This window comes from Tachyglossus aculeatus, chromosome 6 (assembly GCF_015852505.1).
Source record: "Tachyglossus aculeatus isolate mTacAcu1 chromosome 6, mTacAcu1.pri, whole genome shotgun sequence".
Taxonomy (NCBI): Eukaryota; Metazoa; Chordata; class Mammalia; order Monotremata; family Tachyglossidae; genus Tachyglossus; species Tachyglossus aculeatus.
Genome location: NC_052071.1, coordinates 16,000,749 through 16,021,940, shown reverse-complemented (window position 1 = coordinate 16,021,940; position 21,192 = coordinate 16,000,749). Strand labels below are relative to the sequence as shown.

General features: G+C 47.3%; 1 protein-coding gene across 3 annotated transcripts in view; it reads right to left on the bottom strand.

Moving 5' to 3' along the window:
• COL4A6 (collagen type IV alpha 6 chain) overlaps positions 1-21,192 on the bottom strand; it is a 181,475-nt gene that overhangs the window by 35,214 nt on the left and 125,069 nt on the right. For all 3 annotated transcript variants that reach the window (XM_038748142.1, XM_038748143.1, XM_038748144.1), the window contains exons 4-7: positions 7,508-7,642; positions 5,803-5,847; positions 2,567-2,683; positions 1,063-1,131 (exon numbers count right to left, since the gene is read on the bottom strand). In XM_038748142.1, the coding sequence (XP_038604070.1) occupies positions 1,063-1,131; positions 2,567-2,683; positions 5,803-5,847; positions 7,508-7,642 (366 nt within the window). The remainder of the gene's footprint in view (positions 1-1,062; positions 1,132-2,566; positions 2,684-5,802; positions 5,848-7,507; positions 7,643-21,192) is intronic.

The following is a 21,192-nucleotide window of genomic DNA, read 5'->3' as shown; positions in this document are numbered from 1 at the left end:
CTACAGACAGCACCTTAAGCATTCTGTGCTTCATACATGCCCAAAGAACGGAGTGATTTGGGATTCAATGCTATTCACCCTCATTATAGTCCACCAGATTCTGGGTTATTTCCTCGCAAGAAGTGTTGAACTATTCAAAACCACCCTGGTAAGCCCCCCAAACTACAAAGACAATTTGAAGAATCCCATTTGAGTAGCACAGTTCTTCTGTTCATTTCCTTCTGCTTTGGTCAGCTAAACATCCGCTAGGAAACAATAACGTGGCTATCTCCAGCCCTGGTCTCCAGACGCGTGGTTATTCTGGCCCGACTGGACGGTCAGAAAGAACAGAAAGTTAATTTACATCAATGGTTTGGCCAGATTTTAGGGAAAATGTGGAAATTCTCTGACTCCTAGGGTAGGTAGGGAGGAAAATTTCAGCTTTTTCTATGACCAATCTCCTCACCCCTTCCCAGACATCCACTCTAAACCTACACAAGTCCATGCCACTGTATACAAGCCATCCATATCTCTCCAAACCTACAGAGCTGATCTTTAGTTTGAAAATCACATTGTTGATGGAGAGATTGCATCTGAGAGAGGAAGCACCACTGACAGAGCCTCTCCTGATCACTTCTACCCTGTGCCCAGGAAAATTGGAAAGTACTGCACCTTCTCTGCCCCTCATTCCCACTCTACTTCCTAAAGACAACAATAACGTGTGTGTGTGTGTGTAGGGGCAATGGATGCAGAGGCAGTCTTATTTTTAGGGGGTGCAACTCAGACAGGCCCAGTTGAAACTCTGCCCACGCTAGAAAAAAAATAATGCAAATAACTCAGGGCTTTTTCATACTCGGACAATCCCAGTTATGTAATGCACACTCTTTCACAGACCCGCAGGGCATTCTTTAGAAGAAAAAATTTGCAATGAACGTTCAATTGAACAGAAAAAAAATCACCTGATGGGGAAACAAAATTTGGGAGGTTCAGATTTGGGGTCCCTCGGGAATGTACTGTCAATCTGGGCTGGGATTTGGGGAGGACCCAACTTTCACCGCACCCTGGAATCGTAGAAACTCTTACCTTCAGCCCTTTGAAACCACCTTGGGCAAAGACAGATTCTCCTTTTGGACCTTTCAGACCAGGATGACCCTGAGTTAAAAAGGAAACAAATCCTTTCAGGGAAGCTGTGTCTCCTGCCCCCTGGGCAAATAATTATGTCCCTGCCCGTCTGTTGGACCCCAGTTAATGGGCTGAGTGGCAGACAGGCTCAGGACTGCTGCTCCCTGGCATAGCCCCAGAACACGAGCAGGCCTAGAATATAGACAATGTTCCCTCTCCCAATGCCAGGAATAGAAGCTACAGGACCATAGCACGGCCCAGTGGAAAGAACCCGGGCCTGGGAATCAGAAGGTTCTGGGTTCTAATTCCAGTTCGGCTACTTGTTTGCTAAGGGTCTTTGGGCAAGTCACTTCACTTCTCTATGCCTCAGTTACCTCATTTGTATAACGGAGTTGAGACCGTGTGCCCCACGTGGGACAGAGACTGTGTCCAACCCTGTTCGCTTGTATCCACTTCAGCACTTAGTACAGTAAGCACATAGTAAGCGCTTAACAAATACCGCAATTATTATTATATTGTGAGCCCCACATGGGACAAGGACCATGCCTGACCTGATTATCTTGTATCTACCCGAAAACATGGCACTAAGTGCTTATCATCATCACCAAAAGATATGCTCTGGAACCAGATTTATGCAGTTCTTAATGAGATTCTATGTGAATATCTTCATCTCTCTCTATGGGTACATACGCAGAGGTGTCTCCACCGATGTGGAGTGTGTTAACTCTAAAGGCCCGAAGTTTTCTTATAAAAAACAGAAAATAACTCCAGAGCTAATTTTTGGATCAGTCAGATCCTTGGCAAAGTTTTCAGGAGCTCCAGGGGCCTCGCTTAAAACTACCTCAAAATTTCACCAGTCAGGCTAAGAACTGACTTGAAATATTTCCCTAGGAAACTTGTCTGGCAAATGGAGCGGAAGCACGGCTTCTGCCTGGAATCTCCACACTGAAAGGGATTTGAGAAAAGCTGAGAGGCACAGAAGGGTGGGAATGCTCTCCTTCATATGTGTCAGAGTGGGAAGGTGCCCTCTGTTGCCCACGTACCCCACTGACCATGTAGCTCAACAGACTTCCTGGAGCTTCATTCCCGAAGGAGAAGGAAGATTGGACATGGAGGTCCCATCTTTGATTCTTGGGGGTTCTTGTTCAGAGAAGAAGCACAAGTCTCCTGCCCTTTCCAAGTGACCCTGGGCTGCCCAGAGGATCGCTTGGTTGACACTTGGAAGCAGCATAGCCTAGTGGGATTGAGCACTGGCCTGGGAATCAGAGGGACCTGGGTTCTAATCCCAGCCTGTCATTTGTCTGCTGTGTGACCTTGAGCAAGCCAATTCACTTCTCTGTGTCTCAGTTACCTCATCTTTACATGGCGATTAAGACTGTGGGCCCCAGCGCTTAGTACAGTACCTGGTACATAGTAAGCGCTCAACCAATACCATTTAAAAAAAAAAAGAGGGCTTGTCACCTACAGGCGGTCCTTGCTGTCCCGGAAATCCAACTGAGCCAGAGAAACCAATCTCTCCCTTGGTTCCGTTGCAGCCATCGAGTCCAGGGAGACCCCGCATTCCAGGCTGACCTGGGTGACCCTGTCCAGAGAGAGAGATAAACACTGGGTTCGGAAAGCCAAAGAACTGACTCTTCAGGGCTGTTCAACTGTTTCCTGGAGTCTTCTGCCCTGCAAAAAGACCCCATTTAGAGCTCTGAATCCAATCCCATCCTCTCCCTGCAACCACCAGACCGACAGTTCCTGAGGCAAAACGGGAGAGAATTCCAGAGGGGGTTGGAAATTTGGGAAGGGAAATTCAGGAGGAAGCACCCGTGGTGTTGGGTGATCCATCCCTAAGAAGGAGAATGGACGGGTGTCCAGGAGGACAGCCACCAGCCGGTCCCTCCAAGCCCGGAGGCAGAACCCTGAGCTGGCCAGATCACTAGGTTGATCCCAAACAAGCCTTGCTTTACGAGGACAGCTATGACGTGACGGTGTGAAATTAGGGGCCAGGGCTAGGTGAGACGTCCTCCAGAGAAAGTCTCCATGTTTTTGGCAGGGGAAGCCAGTCACCAGACCCTCTGATTCCCCTGCTACTCGTGAGCGAACATAATTTTATGTTGCCAACTTGTACTTCCCAAGCACTTGGTACAGTACTCTGCACACAGTAAGCACTCAATAAATACGATTGAATGAATTTCCCCTGAATGCCGCCTTAGGCACCCTCTCTCGAGGATCACATGGATGATTTTGGATGTGGATGGAAGGTGCACAGAGCCCTGATCTGATCATTACTGTCGAGGAAGGGGAGAAAGAGAGAAAGACAGGGGGACAGTGAGTAGAGAGAAAGAGGGAGAGGCATAGAGAGAGAGAGAGATGGAAAGAGAGGGACAGAGGGACAGAAAGAGTGAGCCAGACCCATTAGCAGCACATCCAAGGTTTACTGGAGGAAAACCAACGCCTTCTCTTCCTTCCCACATCATGGGGACAGAGTAACCTAGGAGTCAGATTCTGTCAGCTCTCCCGGCCACAAATGGACCCCAGTTTACGATCCTCCCCCCGGCAACCTCGGGACACAAGCCAGATCCCAGAGAGCGAAAAACCTTCCCAGATGAACTTAAACACGTTTTTCTGGGGCTCTATGATCTAGTGTGTTCATCTCCGAATCTTTTGCCAGGAGATTGTTTTTGTTCAGTTCCATGGGAAAAGCTAAACACATCTTGCAGAGGGGTCCTGAGGACCGTGGCCACATTCATCTGGAGAGAAAGAAAGAAGGAGGGAGAGAGGGAGAGAACGTAGTTTCTAAACACCCGATTTTGCTGTACTTGTTGGTGCCAAAAAGTCCATTAGGCTGTAACTCTATGAAAGGCCAGAAACCTACATGGTCTCCATCTTTAGGTGATGAACGTCTCTCCAAGAGCCACTTAGTCCTGGGGGCAAAGGACTTAGTGAAACTTGAGGAATTGGTAGAGCCAATATCCTCCAACACAACCCACAGCCCAAGAGCCTGTCCCACCCAGCAACAACCATTCATTCATTCATTTGCCCTCCACCCATTTATTCATGAGGAGCAACTGGTAATTCAAGGGAAACATATTCTCTAAACCACAGCTACCCATGTCATTATTTATGCAATCCTAAAGAGAAAATCAAACAGATCAGGACAGGATACAATTTCCAAAACAGTGCACTGACATCCAAAAATTGAAAAGGGGGCCAAGGAAAATAGAAGGAAAATACAGCCAAAATGAAAGGTCTTAAATGGTTATCACTTAACCTGGTTAATGGTCTACTTTCGGAATGTCACAGGAGCCGGTGACCACCTGGAGAGCAATGAACTCAAAGCAGAGAGACTTGAGCTTACTTCTGGGACACAATGAATCTGACAGAACTAGACAACATGAGGAAACTAATATGTTCGGCTAAAACCAGTCAATCAACAGTGTCTATTGAGAGCTTATACCCTGCAGAGGACAGCTTGGGAGAGAAAGACAGAGTAGCTTGCCTTCAGGTTTACAATCTAGCAGGGAAGACAGACATTAACACGAATTACGGGAAGGGAAAACAACAGAGTAGAAAGTACTGGAGTGCAATGGGAGGAGAGTGAGTTCCCAAGGCCTTAGGTGGTGCAGAAGACACAGTAGGGGAGGAAGTAGGTGCCAATCATGATTCCTCAGGGAAGGCTTTCTAGAGGATGAGTTACTCCAGAAAGGCCTTGGAATTAAGAAAAACAATTAATCTGGTAAAGACAATGATGGATAGGCTCCAGTAACGGCTGAAGCAAAGCACAGGAGGTTCACTATCCTTAATTTATTTTAATATCTGTCTCCCCCTCTAGACTGTAAGCTCCTTGTGGGAAGGGATCATGTCTACCCACGTGTACTCTCCCAAGTGTTTAATCCAATGTTTTGCACACCCTAGGCGCTCAACAAATACCACTGATTGACTACCACAAGTCCAGGATGAAAGATGTTCAGCCTGGAATACCTGTCCCGGCTTCTCGTGGGCATGTGGATGGAGGGAGGGAAAAAGAAACATAGGCTGCAGACGAGGGGTGACTGACATCCAGGCGACTTTTCCCAATCCTCCCTGATGACTTCATTTTACTTGATTTTTTTTTTCAGAACAGCTGCTTCCCACGGAATAGCTCAAGAACAGCCTGTTCTCGTCATGTTTTGGATGATGCCTGATGGAGGGGAGGCTCAGGGAGAAGGGAGCACAGTTAAATTCAAGGGAAAGGCTGGATGAGGAAGGTGGGAGAGGAGTGAGACGAAGGTGAAGAAAGGGAAGACCAAGAATGCGTGAGGGAGGAGGAAGGGAAGGAAGAAGAGGCAGAGGAGAAAGAAAGTCAGATACAAACATCTACTAAGGAAAGGCAAGAGAGAATAGGAAAGGAGGAAAAAAAAAACCCCAAAACAAGCCAACAAAAAAGGAGTATTTTGGCTTTATAACCAGAATCCTGGCAGAACTGATCCAGTCCATGCCAGGGGTCATGACTCTCCTTATTCTCTCAAGCAGCATCAACCCAGCTCCCATTCCCAGGGCAATCACCATTTGGGGTAAACCCGGGCCAAATCTCTGCCACCACAACCTGTATCAACCTTTATCTCTGTGGGCTCAACAATGGCCCTTTCTGACCAGGGTAGAAGGAGGCCCATAGCTGAGCGGTGACCCTGACCCCAGTCATTTACGCTACAACGCCTCTGCATGCACACTTACCGGAATCCCGTTAATGCCAAGAAATCCAGGAACACCCATAGGGCCCTGAACAAAAGGAGGGGAGAAAAGTGAGCATCAACTTGCCCTCAGTGATAAGGTAACTTTCACCCTAATGCACAGGTTTGCTCTGTATGACCCACACACCACAACAGTGCACACTCTGCTCCTCTGGTGCCAACCTACTATCTGTACCTCAATCTTGTCTATCTTGCCACTGATCTCTTGTCCACATCCTGCCTCTGGCCTGGAACGCCCTTCCTCTTCATATCCAACAGACAACTGCTCTCCCCACCTTCAAAACCTTATTGAAGGCACATCTCCTCAAAGAGGCTTTCCCTGACTAAGCCCTCTTTTCCTCCTCTCCCACTCCCTTCTGTGTTGCCCTGATTTGCTCCTTTTACTCACCACCCCACTTCACCCCGTAACAGTTGCTTATATCCATAATTTATTTTATGGATATTAATGTCTGCCTCCCCCTCTAGAACGTAAGCTCACTGTGAACAGGGAATGTGTCTACCAACACTGTCATACTGTACTCTCCAAGTGCTTAGTGCAGTGCTCTGCTCACAGTAAGGACTCAATAAATAAGATTGATTAATCTTCTCCAACTAAGACTGGCTCAAGGACTTCGGGGTTCCTAGTGGAATCTGCCATGGTTGCCCGTTGCCCTTGAAATACATGGTCAGAGGAGGTAACTAGCTCAGAGAGTATTGCTTCCTCCAGCTCTCCTGAGAAGACCAGCACCAACCAGGAAATGTGCAAGTCTCTAGTGGGCAGAATGATCCCTCTAGATTAGATTAAGGAAAGAAACTTTAGGTCTTTTTTTTTTTTAATGGTGTTTGTTAAGTGCTTATTATGGCACTGTACTAAGCACTGGGGTAAATACAAGTTATGGAGAGAGTCTCTATCCCACATAGTACTCACAATCTTAATCTCCATTTTACAGATGATATCACAGAGATACAGAGAAGTAAAGTGACTTGCTCAAGGCCACACAACAGACAAGTGGTGGAGCCTGGATTAGAACCCAGGTCCTTCTGACTCCCGGGCCTGTGATCTATCCACCAGGCCATGGTGCTTCTCCTAAGGTCTCCAAGGCAAAGAATGTTACTTGCCATAGCCACTTTAAGACACTGATTTTGATGGGTTCAAGTATGTCACCCTGAATAGGCCCAAGGGAAGGGATCAGATTAAGGTGATCAATCAATTAATCAATCAGTGGTATTTACTGAGTAATTACTATGTGTACAGCACTGTTCTAAGAGCTTGGGAGATTACAGTACAAGAGAATTACCAGACATGTTTCCTGCCCCAATATCATTTTAATAATGCCAGAGCGAAGATTCCCCTCGGACCCTGAACTGATTTCTCTATCAATCCCTAGGCACCTCTGAAATCATATCGCTACTTCACTTTCCTTTCCATCTCCTGTTCCTCCTCCTCTCCTCTAGTGGGAAACGACGGACTTAGATTCATCCTTTATGTTGACGTCTAACCCATAGGCCATGACAAACCTCCTCCCTGCTGTGAGTCCAAGGATTCTCCATCTAGGTGCCCAAAACCCAATTCTGCAATCCACCCTAAATGCCATTTATTCACTAACTCACCCAGGCACTATATTATGAAGCGGCTTTCTCGCTCCTTTGGTCAGGTGTCCAATGGCTCAATGGTAGCAAAAGGCAAAAAGCCACATGGTTGATCTTACCCTTTCTCCTTTTGTTCCATAATGTCCCGGGAGTCCTGCCGCACCCCTCTCTCCCTTGGGCCCCGCCAAACCCTCAGGGCCGGCAAATCCTGGGATCCCGATGGCTCCTTGGCTTCCGATTGCTCCTGGTCGACCCTGGAGGGAGGGAACAGAAACACGGATGGGCACTGAGTCCGAGGCATAGTCGACAGTCTCTTGGCTAGATGATAAACTTAGCTCGGAAAGTTGCGGTACTTGCCAAGTTCCACATGAACATCTGAAAAAAGATCTATTCTGGGGGCTTCCAAGCTTTTTTGGCTATCAGTACTTTACAGACACATTTAGTGAGATTTACAACCAATGGCGGCCACTAATTCCTTCTCCCATTGGAGATGAACCTTCCCAACAATAAAGGGTCGGTTTTCTCCTGAGAGGCTGGCCAATCAATCAATCAGGTGGTCCAAAGAAGAAAGAAACAAAGCTGGCTCGCACAGCCTGACGTTTTAAACATCAGTCATTCATTCAGTTGTATTTATTGAGCGCTTACTGTGTGCAGAGCACTGTACTAAGCACTTGGGAACTACAAATCGGCAACATATAGAGACAGTCCCTACCCAACAGTGGGCTCCCAGTCTAATTGATTGAGTGTCTTAAAACCAATGGTGAGGAGCTTGTGTTTGATGCAGAGGTGGGGGGCATTTAGTTTTAATTCTATTTGTTCTGACGACTTGACGCCTGTCCACTTGTTTTGTTTTGTTGTCTGTCTCCCCCTTCTAGACTGTGAGCCCGTTGTTGGGTGGGGACCGTCTCTATATGTTGCCAACTTGTACTTTCCAAGCGCTTAGTACAGTGCTCTGCACACAGTAAGTGCTCAATAAATACGATTGAATGAATGAATGAATGATGCCGTTTACAGAGAGAAACGTCCCCCCCTCCACGTCTCCAAGTCCCCGGAGAATGAAACAATCCTGACTCCAGCTTCCTTTGGGGGCAGAAAAAAATGAGACATATAAAAACCTCTTAAAAACCCATTTATAGATGTGACAAGGCACTCACAGTGCGAGAACAACGGCTAATCATCAGTGCCAAGGTTCCCAAGCTACGAGGTTTAAAAAGATCTCAGCAGCTACGCTCAATCCTACAAGCTGACAGGTTCAAACTAAAGGACATAGTCTGAGAGGAGCTGGTTGCTAGAGAGGATGAAGAATTAAAACAAAATATGAGTAACAATTTGCATCATCTCCCCACATATGTACCATTACGACTGGAGTTAAACTGATTTCCATAAATGTTCCTCTTGTTCCCGGTCTACTCTGAGCTCCTAAAACACTCAGAAAAAGCCCAGTTAAAGAGGGTTTTAAGATTCAATCTCTGGACTACACCAGGAATGGATCCCTTTAATGAAAGACTGGTGAAGGGGCAGATGAACCCAACGGGGTTCCCAGGCTCGCCTGAGATTTTTCTCACGGAGTGACCATTTTAAGACCCAGTCAGATCAGAGAAGAGCTACGGATTGTGGCTAATAATAATAGTGATAATGGTAATAATTCTGGAATTTGACTAAGTGCTGGGAAGATAAAAGATAATTGGTCCCATGTGGGGCTTACAAAGTAGGAAGGAGAACAGGTACTGAATCCCCAATTTGCAGATGAGGGAACTGAAGTACAGAAAAGTGACTTGTCCACGATCAGAGAGCAGGTAGGTGGTGATGCCGGAACTAAAATGCTCTTTTTAATAGGCCATGGTGCTGATTAGGGACACAACTCTAGAGTGACACAGTGTCACCTCTACCATGGCCGAAGTGACAACCAAACCTGCGTGTACCCCATCTTCACCAACTGCAAGGACATCTACTCGTCGGCCTGTGCCCAGGGACCATCGCTGGAAGATTGGAAGGAACAGAGGCGAGATAAAATGAACCAGAGGCCAAAAACAGACTGTCATTGGCCAGAACGTCGGAAAGTTGCTGGACTGGGAATTTCTGGGACAGAGAATCTTCCCAGGACTCTGGTTTTCCCACGAAACCAGAATGCCTGGCCTTACTTGTGCTAGTAGGCTGGGGAGGGTCGAGGTTTCAGTGAAGGACATCAAACCTACAAAATAGGTACTGGTATCCAGGATCGTCGCACTAGATTGAATGCAACAGAAGACACACAATGTCTGCCCGGGAGGTGTTTCCAAACTAATAAAAGGAAAACTCCCTTTGGAAGGTATTTTGTCTAACTGAATCAATCAGTGGTACTTATGGAGCACTTACTGGGTGCAGAGCACTGTACTGACAGCTTGGGAGAGTACGCTACAACAGGGTTGGAAGACGTAATCCCTAACCTAGCTGGGGAGACAGACGTTAAAACAATTCTGCCCACTCTATCAACACTTGATTCCATCTTTCCTGACTTAAGGGTCTAAGATCCCTATGGACGGGCTTGTGGAAGGTTGGGGAACGGATCTCAAGACTTCCTGATGCCTGAATGTGAGCCCATTGTTGGGCAGGGAATGTCTCTACTTGTTGCTGATTTGAACTTTCCAAGTGCTTAGGACAGTGCCCTGCACAAAGTAAGTGCTCAATAAATAGGACTGAATGATTTTAAGAGAAGCAGCATGGCTCAGGGGAAAGAGCCTGGGCTTGGGAGCCAGAGGTCATTGGTTCTAATCCCGGCTCCGTCACTTGTCAGCAGTGAGACTTTGGGCAAGCCACTTAACTCCTCTGGGCCTCAGTGATCTCACCTGTAAAATGGGGATTAAGACTGTGAGCCCCCCATGGGACAACCTGTTTACCTTGTATCAACCCCAGCGCTTAGAACAGTGCTTCACACGTTAAGTAAGCGCTTAACAAATGTCATATTATTGGGGTTTTTTTTTTTAGAGAAGCTGCGTGGCTCAGTGGCAAGAGCAAAGGCTTTGGAGTCAGAGGTCATGGGTTCAAATTCCGGCTCTGCCAACTGTCAGCTGGGTGACTTTGGGTAAGTCACTTCACTTCTCTGGGCCTCAGTTACCTCATCTGTGAAATGGGGATTAAGACTGTGAGCCCCCACGTGGGACAACCTGATCACCTTGTAACCTCCCCAGAGCTTAGAACAGTGCTTTGCACATAGTAAGCACTTAATAAATGCCATCATTATTATTATTATTATTATTAAAGTTCCCAAGGGGGATTACCAAGTGGCGTTTCAACGACCGGTCAGCAGAGGGCAGCAAAAGAACAGCCCATTCATTCATTCATTCATTCATTCATTCATTCATTCAATCGTATTTATTGAGCGCTTACTGTGTGCAGAGCACTGTACTAAGTGCTTGGGAAGTACAAGTCGGCAACATATAGAGACGGTCCCTACCCAGTATCTACTCCAGTGCTTAAAACAGTGCTTGACACTTAGTAATAACACTAAAAATAATGATAGCATTTATTAAGCGCTTACTATGTGCAAAGCACTATTCTAAGCACTGGGGAGGTTACAAGGTGATCAGAGAAGTTAAGTGACTTACCCAAAGTCACCCAGCTGACAATTGGTGGAGCCAGGACTTGAACTCATGACCTCTGACTCCAAAGCCCGTGCTCTTTCCACTGAGCCATGCTGCTTCTCAGATAAGTGCTTAACAAACAGAACAACAATAATGATAATAACTATAATAACCACTTTCACCCCAGGTCGGAAGTGCGGGCGCAGTCTGTGGTGAGGGGTGACGAGCTGCTTTTCGGATTGTCCAGGCCCACTAGATCTTTTTTTCTTAAAAATGGTATTTGTTAACAACTTACTATGTGCCAGGCACTCTACTAAGCGCTGGGATTGATACAAGGTTGTCAGGTTGGACACAGTCCCTGGGCTCACAGTCATTCATTCATTCAATCGTATTTATTGAGCGCTTACTGTGTGCAGAGCACTGTACTAAGTGCTTGGGAAGTACAAGTTGGCAACGTATAGAGATGGTCCCTACCCAACAGCGGGCTCACAGTCTAGAAGAGGGAGACAGACAACAAAACAAAACATATTAACAAAATAAAATAAATAGAATAAATATGTACAAGTAAAATAAATAGGGTAATAAATAGGTACCATTCAATCGTAAATGAATGGTAAATAAATGACTGATTGATTATAAAAGAAGCAAGAGACATGTTCTCTGTCCTCAATCAATCAATCAATGGTATTGATCCCTTAATATTTGTAGAGAACTGTTCTAAGCGCTTGGGAGAGCACAATACAAGAGAATTAGCAGTCACGTTCCCTGCCCATAATGATCTTACATTCTAGAGGGGGCATGCCCACAAGGAGCTTATACCTTAAAGGGAGTGACAAACTGGAAAATATTTGCAAACAGAATAACTATTACAGTCTTAATCCCCATTTTAGAGATGAGGTAACTGAGGCACAGAGAAGTCAACTGACTTGCTTGAGGTCACCCAGGAGACAAGTGGCAGAGTCTGGATTAGAACCCAGATCCTTCTGACTCCCAGGCCTCTCAAGGCTCATCCTCAATCATGGCCCTGGGCTACTTCACAGCCTATTACCCTCTTCCCAAGACCGCAAAGCTCTCCCATTCTCTGGGGAAAAGTCTGGGGCAGAAGGATGAAACTACTGGCTAATGAGGTGGGTGGGGAAGGGAGAAAAGTTATGTAGCAGTTGCAATTGCACTGAATAAGGGCTGAGAGTCATGATGTCTGCATTATCTGTGGATGTCAATTATCCACTCCTCCTTGCCCTGTTACCACAGACCAAGAGCTGGTGGCATCAAGCCAATCCCCTGTAACTGTCTGGATAGGCATGTGCATCAACTACAGTGGCTTGGGTGAAGCCTGGCTTGTTGAAGCCTGTTCTTTTATTCTATAATATTCATTAAATGCTTACTATGGGCCAAGCACTGGGATAGACATAGTGTGAACAGAATCGGACAGAGTCCCTGTTCCATGAGGGGCTCACAGTCTAAAGGAGAGATAGAGCAGGTATTTAATCCCCATTTTACAGATGAGGGAACTGAGGTACAGAAAAGGTAAGGGACTTGTCCAAGGTCACAAAACAGTCAAGTGACAGAGCCGGGATGAGAGCCCAGGCCTCCTGAACCCTGTGCTCTTTCCACTAGACCTCAGTGGTTTGCCCCATCACTCAGAGCTCTGGGAAACCTCAAATCACACTTGGATAATCTTGCTGCCTTTTCACCAGATGAGAGCTTTTTATGGATTCACTGAGCGGCGGGACTTTCGACGTCTCCACTCCAGTTCATCTGGAGGGAGATGACATTCCTGCCACATTGTTCACCTGACTGTTTGGATTTAAGAGCACTCTGAGTCCTTGTTTAAAATAAATTGGCAGCAGGCTGGTATTCTGTGAATTTTGCCAACTTACTCGGCGGTGCCTCCAATCTCCCTCACAGCTCACCCTCCTTCCCCCTGCTGTTTGTTTCTGAGCTGGCTTTTACTCCGAGCTCCATCTTGAGATGGAGGTCAGAGCATTCTCGCCCGCTGCCTTGTCTTCTCATAAGGACAACCTCAGCACTTGAAATTGAGGAAAATGTAGAAAAGTGTCAGTTGCCTTCAAACCCCCAAGCTCGGGTCCCTGAGCACAAAAGAAAAAATTAGTTCTCCGGAGAGAAAGACTTTAAGCTCCTTGAGGGCAGGAAATCAGGTAGAAGGATTCCACTGTATTCTCCCCATCGCTGAGCACTGTGCCCTGTGCACAACAGATGCTCGACTGTCAGCTGTGTGACTTTGGGCAAGTCACTTCACTTCTCTGGGCCTCAGTTACCTCATCTATAAAACGTGATTAAGACTGTGAGCCCCACGTTGGACAACCTGATCACCCTGTATTATCCCCAGTGCTTAGAACAGTGCTTTGCACATAGTAAGCGCTTAATAAATGCCATCATTACTATCAATGCTCAGAAGCAGCACAGCCTAGACAAGGGCAAGAGCTTGGGAGTCGGAGGATATGGGTTCTCATCCCGACTCTGCCACTTGTGTGTTGTGTGGCCTTGGGCAAGTCATTTCACTTCTCTGGGCCTCAGTGACCTCATCTGTAAAGTGGGGATTAAGACTGTGAGCCCCATGTGGGACATTGATTATGTCCAAACTGCTTATCTTATATCTACCCCAGTAAGTGACTTGCGCAAGGTCACACAGTAGACATGTGGAAGAGCCGGGATTCGAACCCACCCCCTCTGATTCCCAGGCCTGTGCTCTCTCCACTGGACTACACTGCTTCCGAAGAAACGACGGATTTCGATGAGCGAGCCCCCGACATAAGGATGGCTCAGATGGACACCAGTCGAAGCAAACTTTCCTGTGTGGCTACTTTTGCTGGCTTGCTCCTCCTTCTTCTTGTGCTCTGGCAACAGAAGGCGGATTGTTCCTAAATCTTATCACTCGAAAATTAGTTGCATTAAATGGTACAGCACCGAGGTGAAAATCTCACCAGTCAGAGCTTTTAGGCCGGAGACTAAAGGGCCATTGTGTCCCATTTTGCTGAAATTTGGGATTGGCCTGAATGGAAATCCTTGCACTTCGGCAGTCAGCGTTCGCTGCTCGGCTATCGGCACATCAGAGCTCGGTCCCTGGGGACGTCGACGGCTTTTGATTCTGGACAAGCTGGCCATCCGCATCGGCCCCACTCGCGTTGGGCTTCTGCCAAACGTTGGCCCCAGATAGACATACACCGGATGTGGCGTGGTCTCCGCCTCCCAGCAACTGCTATTGATCCATCCCTAACCCTCCCTGCAATAGTTGTCCAGATCCCCTGGAAGAAATGGTAAAGTAAAGCAGCATGGCCTCGTGGAAAGAGCATGGGCCTACGAGTCAGAGAACCTGGGTTCTAAGCAAGTGGAAGGGCCGTTCTCATTTTCTGGTCATTTTCTAAACCAGAGAAGATGGCAGGTCTGAGTTTGAAAAGGAATCCCGGCTCCACACAGCCCTGTTGCATCACAGATGTGGTGGAAATCTGTTGTGATGGAATTCTCACAAACCACTCAAGCCAATCCCTTCCATGTGACTCTCCCGCGGAAGCGTAGAACAGGCCTCCTTCAGGCGGGATTCTAAAAGCCGGTTCGGATTTCATTACCATCTGGCCTTAAATCGGGGGAATCAATCAGATCACTGTACTAAGTGCTCTAGAGAGTACAAGCCCACAGTGGGGTATCTTGGAATGGACCTGGGCTCGGAAAAACACAGCAGACAAATTCTATTGGAGGAAGCTGGAAAATGCAGTTTCCCTCCTCTGGCTGTTGGAAGCATGGAAAAATCCCTTAAGCAGTGGGGGATCAATAATCAATCAGTCGTATTTACTGAGTGTTTACTGTGTGCTGAGCACTGTACTAAGCAGTTAGGAGAGTACGATGTGACAGAGTTGGTAGACATGTTCCCTGCCCACAACAACCTTACAGTCTAAGAGGGGGATGCAGAACAGATATTGTTCAGATCCCAGTTTCTCAGGAAATGAGAGGGAAATCAGTACTAGATACTAAAAAATGCCCTCCCTCCTCATGGCAACAATTACTCTCCTCACCTTCAAAGCCTTATTGAAGGCACATCTCCTCCAAGAGGACTTCCTGACTAAGCCCTTTTCTTTTCTCCTAACTCCCTTCTGCACGTCTTGACTTGCTCCCTTTGTTCATCCCCCCATCTAACCCTGCAACACTTATGTACATATCTGTAATTTATTTATGTTAATAGCTATCTCCCCCTCTAGACTGTAAGCTCGATGTGTCTGTTATATTGTTGTACTGTACTTTCCCAAGCATTTAGTACAGTGTTCCGCACACAGTAAGCACTCCATAAATACAATCGACTGAGCAGTTTTCCACTGGCCAGGCCCGGGGAAGGGGTCGAGACATCAGTCTCCTTGCCCAGGAGGGTCAGCGGAGGGGAGATTTGGGGACAAATGGGGCTCCCTCCAGCCCCTAATCCAAAAAGGGATCAGCAGACCTTTTGAACTTCCGTTACCAAAGGGCGGAAGTGAGTGGGGTTGGGAGAGCTTCCTCCGTAACCTCTTCACCCACCCGAGCTGAGATCCATGAGACGATTAACCCCCGCCTCATCTGCCGTCACACACGCTTCACAGCTAAGTTCATGGACACTGGAGACCAGGCTCCGTTAACCTCTTCCCAGAGTCCCAGTCATTTGTTTGGACAGACCACGCTTCCAGTCTGCTTAATCTTTGAGGGACAGGGCGCTTTGTCCTTTCAATCCCTCCCGGCACAATGCGATGAAAGCCTGGACGGCGGGGTCCCTTCCCACAGCGCAGTGGGCTTCCTGCCTCTGGATCCCTGGAATTCATGACCACGCAGATTGCTGAATTGTACCCGAGGCCGGGGATTAAGCGGGACCTTTGTGTGAGAGCTTCTCAGGTCCCAAGAAAGATTTCATCTGTCAAGAGCTGTGCTCATTAGGCTTATGATGAGGGGAGAAGGGGGAAGGCAGATCGCAAACCCAGGAGAACTGCAGACAGAGGAGCCTCTCTCTCTCCTGTTATCGACCACAAAGGCAGGGGACCTATCTGCCCGAGCCAACAAGGCAACGTTCCCATCCCGGACAAGCGGGCAAACCACAGGAGAGAAAGTATTTCCTGGGGTGGAGGACGAATGGGAATTCTGCCAATCTTGGAGTGCAGAAAGGCCCAAATCAAGAGTCACCGACTGGGTTAACTGGTCCAGTCCCCTGCCACCAGGGAGGGATGGGGGGTTGGGAGGAGAGAACAGGGACTGTGTCTAACCTGATTAATCGAGCCCAGCCCTTAGTACAGTGCAGGACCACAGTAAGGACTTAACAAATAGCATTTAAAAAAAATTTCCCCAGCCAATACTGCAGTGACTACTGCAGAAACGTGAGTTGCTTCCCTAGGCTGTGTAGCCGAGGTACATTTGTAAAACATGTGTCAGAAGGATATCGGGTAGCGGATACCTCGGCCATCTGTTCACCGCCAGAAGAGGAGGAGGAACGAGGTGGTGATGCCAACACTGAGGGGGTAAGCCCCAGGTCCAAGATTCTCTGGCCCAAGAGTGACCCTTTGGCACCATAGGGAGGGTCACCGAAATCAAGGAACGAGTAACACATGACCTAATGGAAAGAGCAGGGGTGAGGGGTCAGGAGACTCGCAAGACTCCTGCCACTTGCCTGTGGTGTGACCTTGGGCAAGTCACTTAACGTACTAATAATAATAATGGCATTTGTTAAGCACTTACTATGTGCCAAGCACTGTTCTAAGCACTGGTGTAGATACAAGGTAATCAGCTAGTCCCATATGGGACTTACAGTCTTAATCCCCATTTTACAGATGAGGTAACTGAGGCCCACAAAAGTAAGTGACCGGCCCAAAGTCACCCAGCGGACAAGTGGCGGAGCCAGGATTAGAACCCACAACCTCTGACTCCCAAGCCCGGGCTCTTTCCACTGAGCCACGCTGCTTCTCTACTTCTCTGTGCCTCAATTACCTCATCTGTTAATATGCTTTGTTTTGTTGTCTGTCTCCCCCTTCTAGACTGTGAGCCCGCTGTTGGGTAGGGACCATCTCTCTATGTTGCCAACTTGTACTTCCCAAGCACTTAGTACAGTGCTCTGCACATAGTAAGCACTCAATAAATACAATTGAATGAATGAATGAATGAATGAATCTGTAAAATGGGGATGAAGACTGTCAGCCCCACGTGAGACAACCTGATTACCTTGTATCTACCCCAGCGCTTAGAACAGTGCTTGGCATATTGTAAGTGCTTAACAAATACGATCATTATTATTATTATTTTCACAGCTCCAAGCCTCAGTTTCCTCATCTGCAAAACAGAGATAAAGTAGCTGCTTCCCACTTGGGACAACAGGCTATGTCCAATCAGATCATCCCGTACCTGCCTTGGGGATGAGCATGGGGCTTGGCACATAGGTCGTGGGTTTGAATCCCGGCCCTGCCACCCAGCTGTGTGACTTTGGGCAAGTCACCTAACCTCTCCGTGCCTCAGTTCCTTCATCTGTAAATTGGGGATTAAGACTGTGAGCCCCACGTGGGCAACCAGATTACCTTGTATCTCCCCCAGCGCTTAGAACAGTGCTTGGCACATAGTAAGCGCTTAACAAATACCATCTTTTCTTCTAGACCGTGAGCCCGTTGTTGGGTAGGGACCGTCTCTATATGTTGTCGACTTGTACTTCCCAAGCACATAGTACAGTGCTCTGCACACAGTAAGCGCTCAACAAATATGATTGAATGAATGAATAGTGAGCGCTTCATAAGTATCAGGGCCTTGGCTGAGATACAACTTGGGAAGTCTCAAGGCTCTTCCTGCCACAGGTAATAAGTGCCCCCAGAGGGTTGTTCTGGGGGCAAAATGAGCTCATGTCTGCGAAGTACCTTCATGCTAATCCAATCTGCACCTGGGAGCACACCTAGACAGTTGGCTACCTGACTTCACAAACACAGCAGGAGGGTTTACCTCACCCTCAACGCCCCCCACAACAGCATCACCACAAAGATATTTGGAAGGCGGGATGAGCTGATTTGATTTGGAGACACAAAGGGGTCTGGAAACCCTGAGGGGGGGAGGAAGGAGGTGCCTGGCCATGTCATATGTTCCTCTCTTTGCCCCCACCTCCGCCCTGCCCAGGATGAAAAGCAGGACCTCAGAGCATGTTCCCTCACCAGGCCCGCTCAGATCCCCTTCCCCATCTTCTTCTTCCACTAGGTCATGCAGTTTTTTAAATCTGCAAACAGGACTGCAGACTGAGAAGCAGGGAGGGCCCAGTGGAAAGAGCACGGTGCTGGGTTCTAATCCCGGCTCTGCCACTTGTCTGCTATGACCTCGGGCAAGTCACTTCACTTCTGTGGGCCTCAGTTCCTCGTATCTGTAAAATGGGGATTAAGGACTGTGAGCCCCGTGTGGGACACGGGCTGTGTCCAACCTGATCAGTTTGTATCTACCTCAGGGCTTAGTACAGTGCCTGGCACATACCATAACAAATATCATTTTAAAAAAAGGAAAAAAAAAAGATTGGCAGCTAGGCCCAAGAAGAAGCAGCGTGGCTCAATGGAAAGAGCACGGGCTTGGGAGTCAGAGGTCATAAATTCAAATCCCCGCTCTGCCACTTGTCAGCTGTGTGACTTTAGGCAAGTCACAACTTCTCTGTGCCTCAGTTACCTCATCTGTAAAATGGGGATGAAGACTGTGAGCCCCACGTGGGACAAGCTGATGACTCTGTATCCTCCCCAGCGCTTAGAACAGTGCTTTGCACTTAGTAAGCGCTTAACAAATGCCAACATTATTATTATTATTATTATTATTATTATTATTATTATTGTAGTCTGCCCCCCCCCAGACTTAGAACAGTGCTTGGCACATAGTAAGCGCTTAACAAATGCCATCATTATTACTACTGAACAGTTCATCAAGAGTCTGCTCCTTCCCACTGCTTCTTCCTCTGGATAGGCTATCCTAGTCCCTAACCGGCAACGGATGAAGCTCTACAGAGCATTTTCCAATTCCCACTATGGCCAGGGTCCAGAGGGTAAACTGAGCTGAGCTCCAGGTCTGGGATTATTATGGCATTTGTTAAGTGCTTACTAAGCGTCAAGCTCTGTTCTAAGCACTGGGGTAGATACAAGTTGATCACAGCAGACACAATCCCTGTCCCATACGAGGCTCACAGGAGGGAGAACAGGCATTGAATCCCCATTTTACAGATGAGGAGACCGAGGCAGAGAGCCTTTAACTGGCTTGCCCAACGTAAAATGGGGATTAAGGACTGTGAGCCTCATGTGGGACACGGGCTGTGTCCAACCTGATTGGTTTGTATCTACCTCAGCACTTAGTACAGTGCCTGGCACATAGTAAGTGCTTAACAAATACCATTTAAAAAAAAGAAAAAAAAAGAAAAGATTGGCAGCTGGGCCCAATTTGTGACTTGCCCAAGGTCACACGGAGGGCAAATGGCAGAGCCTGGATAGAACCGAGGTCCTCTGACACCCAGTCAGTTGTTCTCCTTCCACTAAGCAACACTGCTAGTGGGATTAGAGATGCACATCTCAGTGATTTCCTTTGTCTCAGTGAGGTGCCAGATTAATCAATCAATCAATAAATCAGTGGTAGCCCTGAAGGCCAGGGCACTAGAACAGTGCTTTGTACATAGTAAGCGCTTAACAAATACCATCGCTATTAGACTGGGTTCTGATCCTGTCTCACCACTGCCAGCAGAGCCTAAAAGGCCCAAACTCTCCACAGCTCAATTTGGGAACTAGCGTGGCCGAGTGGAAAGAGCCCAGACCTTGAAGCCAGAGAAGCTGGGTACTACTCCCAGCTCTGCCTGCTTGTGTGACCTTGAGAAATCACTTAACCACTTTGTGCCTCAGTTTCCTCATCTGCGAAATGGGAGTTCAATGACTATTCTCTCTCATACTTCGACTGTGAGCCCCATGTTGGGCAGGGACTTGTATCCGACCTGATAATTATGTATCTACCCCAGTGCTTGGCATAAATTGAGTGCGTTACAAGCACCACAGCTAATTTCCTCTCTGCAGAATGGGGATAATCATTCCTTCTCCTCCCTACATTACAGGGCTGCGGATGTAAGCCTAAAACTTAAAAAAAAAGTGGAAATGCATCTTAGAAAAATGACGACTGCATTATTCTGGAGGAAGTGGTACAGGACAGACAGTAATAGTTGGATTTAAGCGCTCAGTAGAGTACTCTGTACATAGTAAGCACTCAATACTATTGATCTATTCTCTTCCCTTTGTAGTTTTGAGTTCCTCTTTGCCTCCTATATCACCACTCAGTCCATTCTTATCCAGTGCTTAGTACAGTGCCTGGCCCATAGAAAGCACTTAACAAATACCCCAGAATGATTATGTGAAAATCTCCCCTTCAAGGCTCCTCAGATCATCTCCTGGAAGCCACAAGGCCACGGGCAAGTTCAGCAAATGAAAGAAAAGTGTGGCTAGGCAGGAAAATCTCCACAATGACCATTTGGGAGTCTCAATACCACTCACAGATCTGCGGTGGTGAGTAGGTGAACCTGTTCCACTCTGAAAGGCTTTTACTTAAATCCCGGGGTTTAACATTAGAGAAAGCAGAATGTGGCTAGGAAAATAAAGGGCCACCCAGATCCAGGAAAAGAAAACAAACCCAAAAACAGACTCACTGAAAATTCCAAACGTAGTTCATGTGAAGGCAAGTACATGTCCCCTGTGGGTAAGACATAGGGCTCTCCGGATCCTGAATAAACAGATATGGCAAGTCAAGGCAAATAAACGGCGGGGCCCCTGAAGGTAACCCACTGTTGATTTTGCTTATCTCCCCAGATTTGGGGAGGGGGATGGAGATAAGAGACTAGGCAGGAAGAGGGGGAAAAGCGGAAGCAGGAAGAGGGGGGAAAAGCGGAAGCAGGAAGGAGAATATGCTCAGAAGGAGGTATAGTGCACACCAGGAGAGCTGGGGATAGGAGAAACAATTAATCCATAAATAGTATTTATTACATGCTTACTTTATGCTGAGCACTAGACTAAACGCTTGGGAGAGGACAATATACTAGAGTTGGTAAACATGCCCTCTGCCTACAAGGAGCCCACAGTTAACAGATAAGTCCTTGCTTCTGCCCCTTATCCTTGAAAATACAAAAAAAAAAAATGCAATAAAATATTACTGATTCGGCAGCCAAAATTCTGATGGAACTCTGAAAAAGCAGTCCCACACACAGCTGGAGATGTCCAGACGTTAAGTACACAGAACAGGAACGG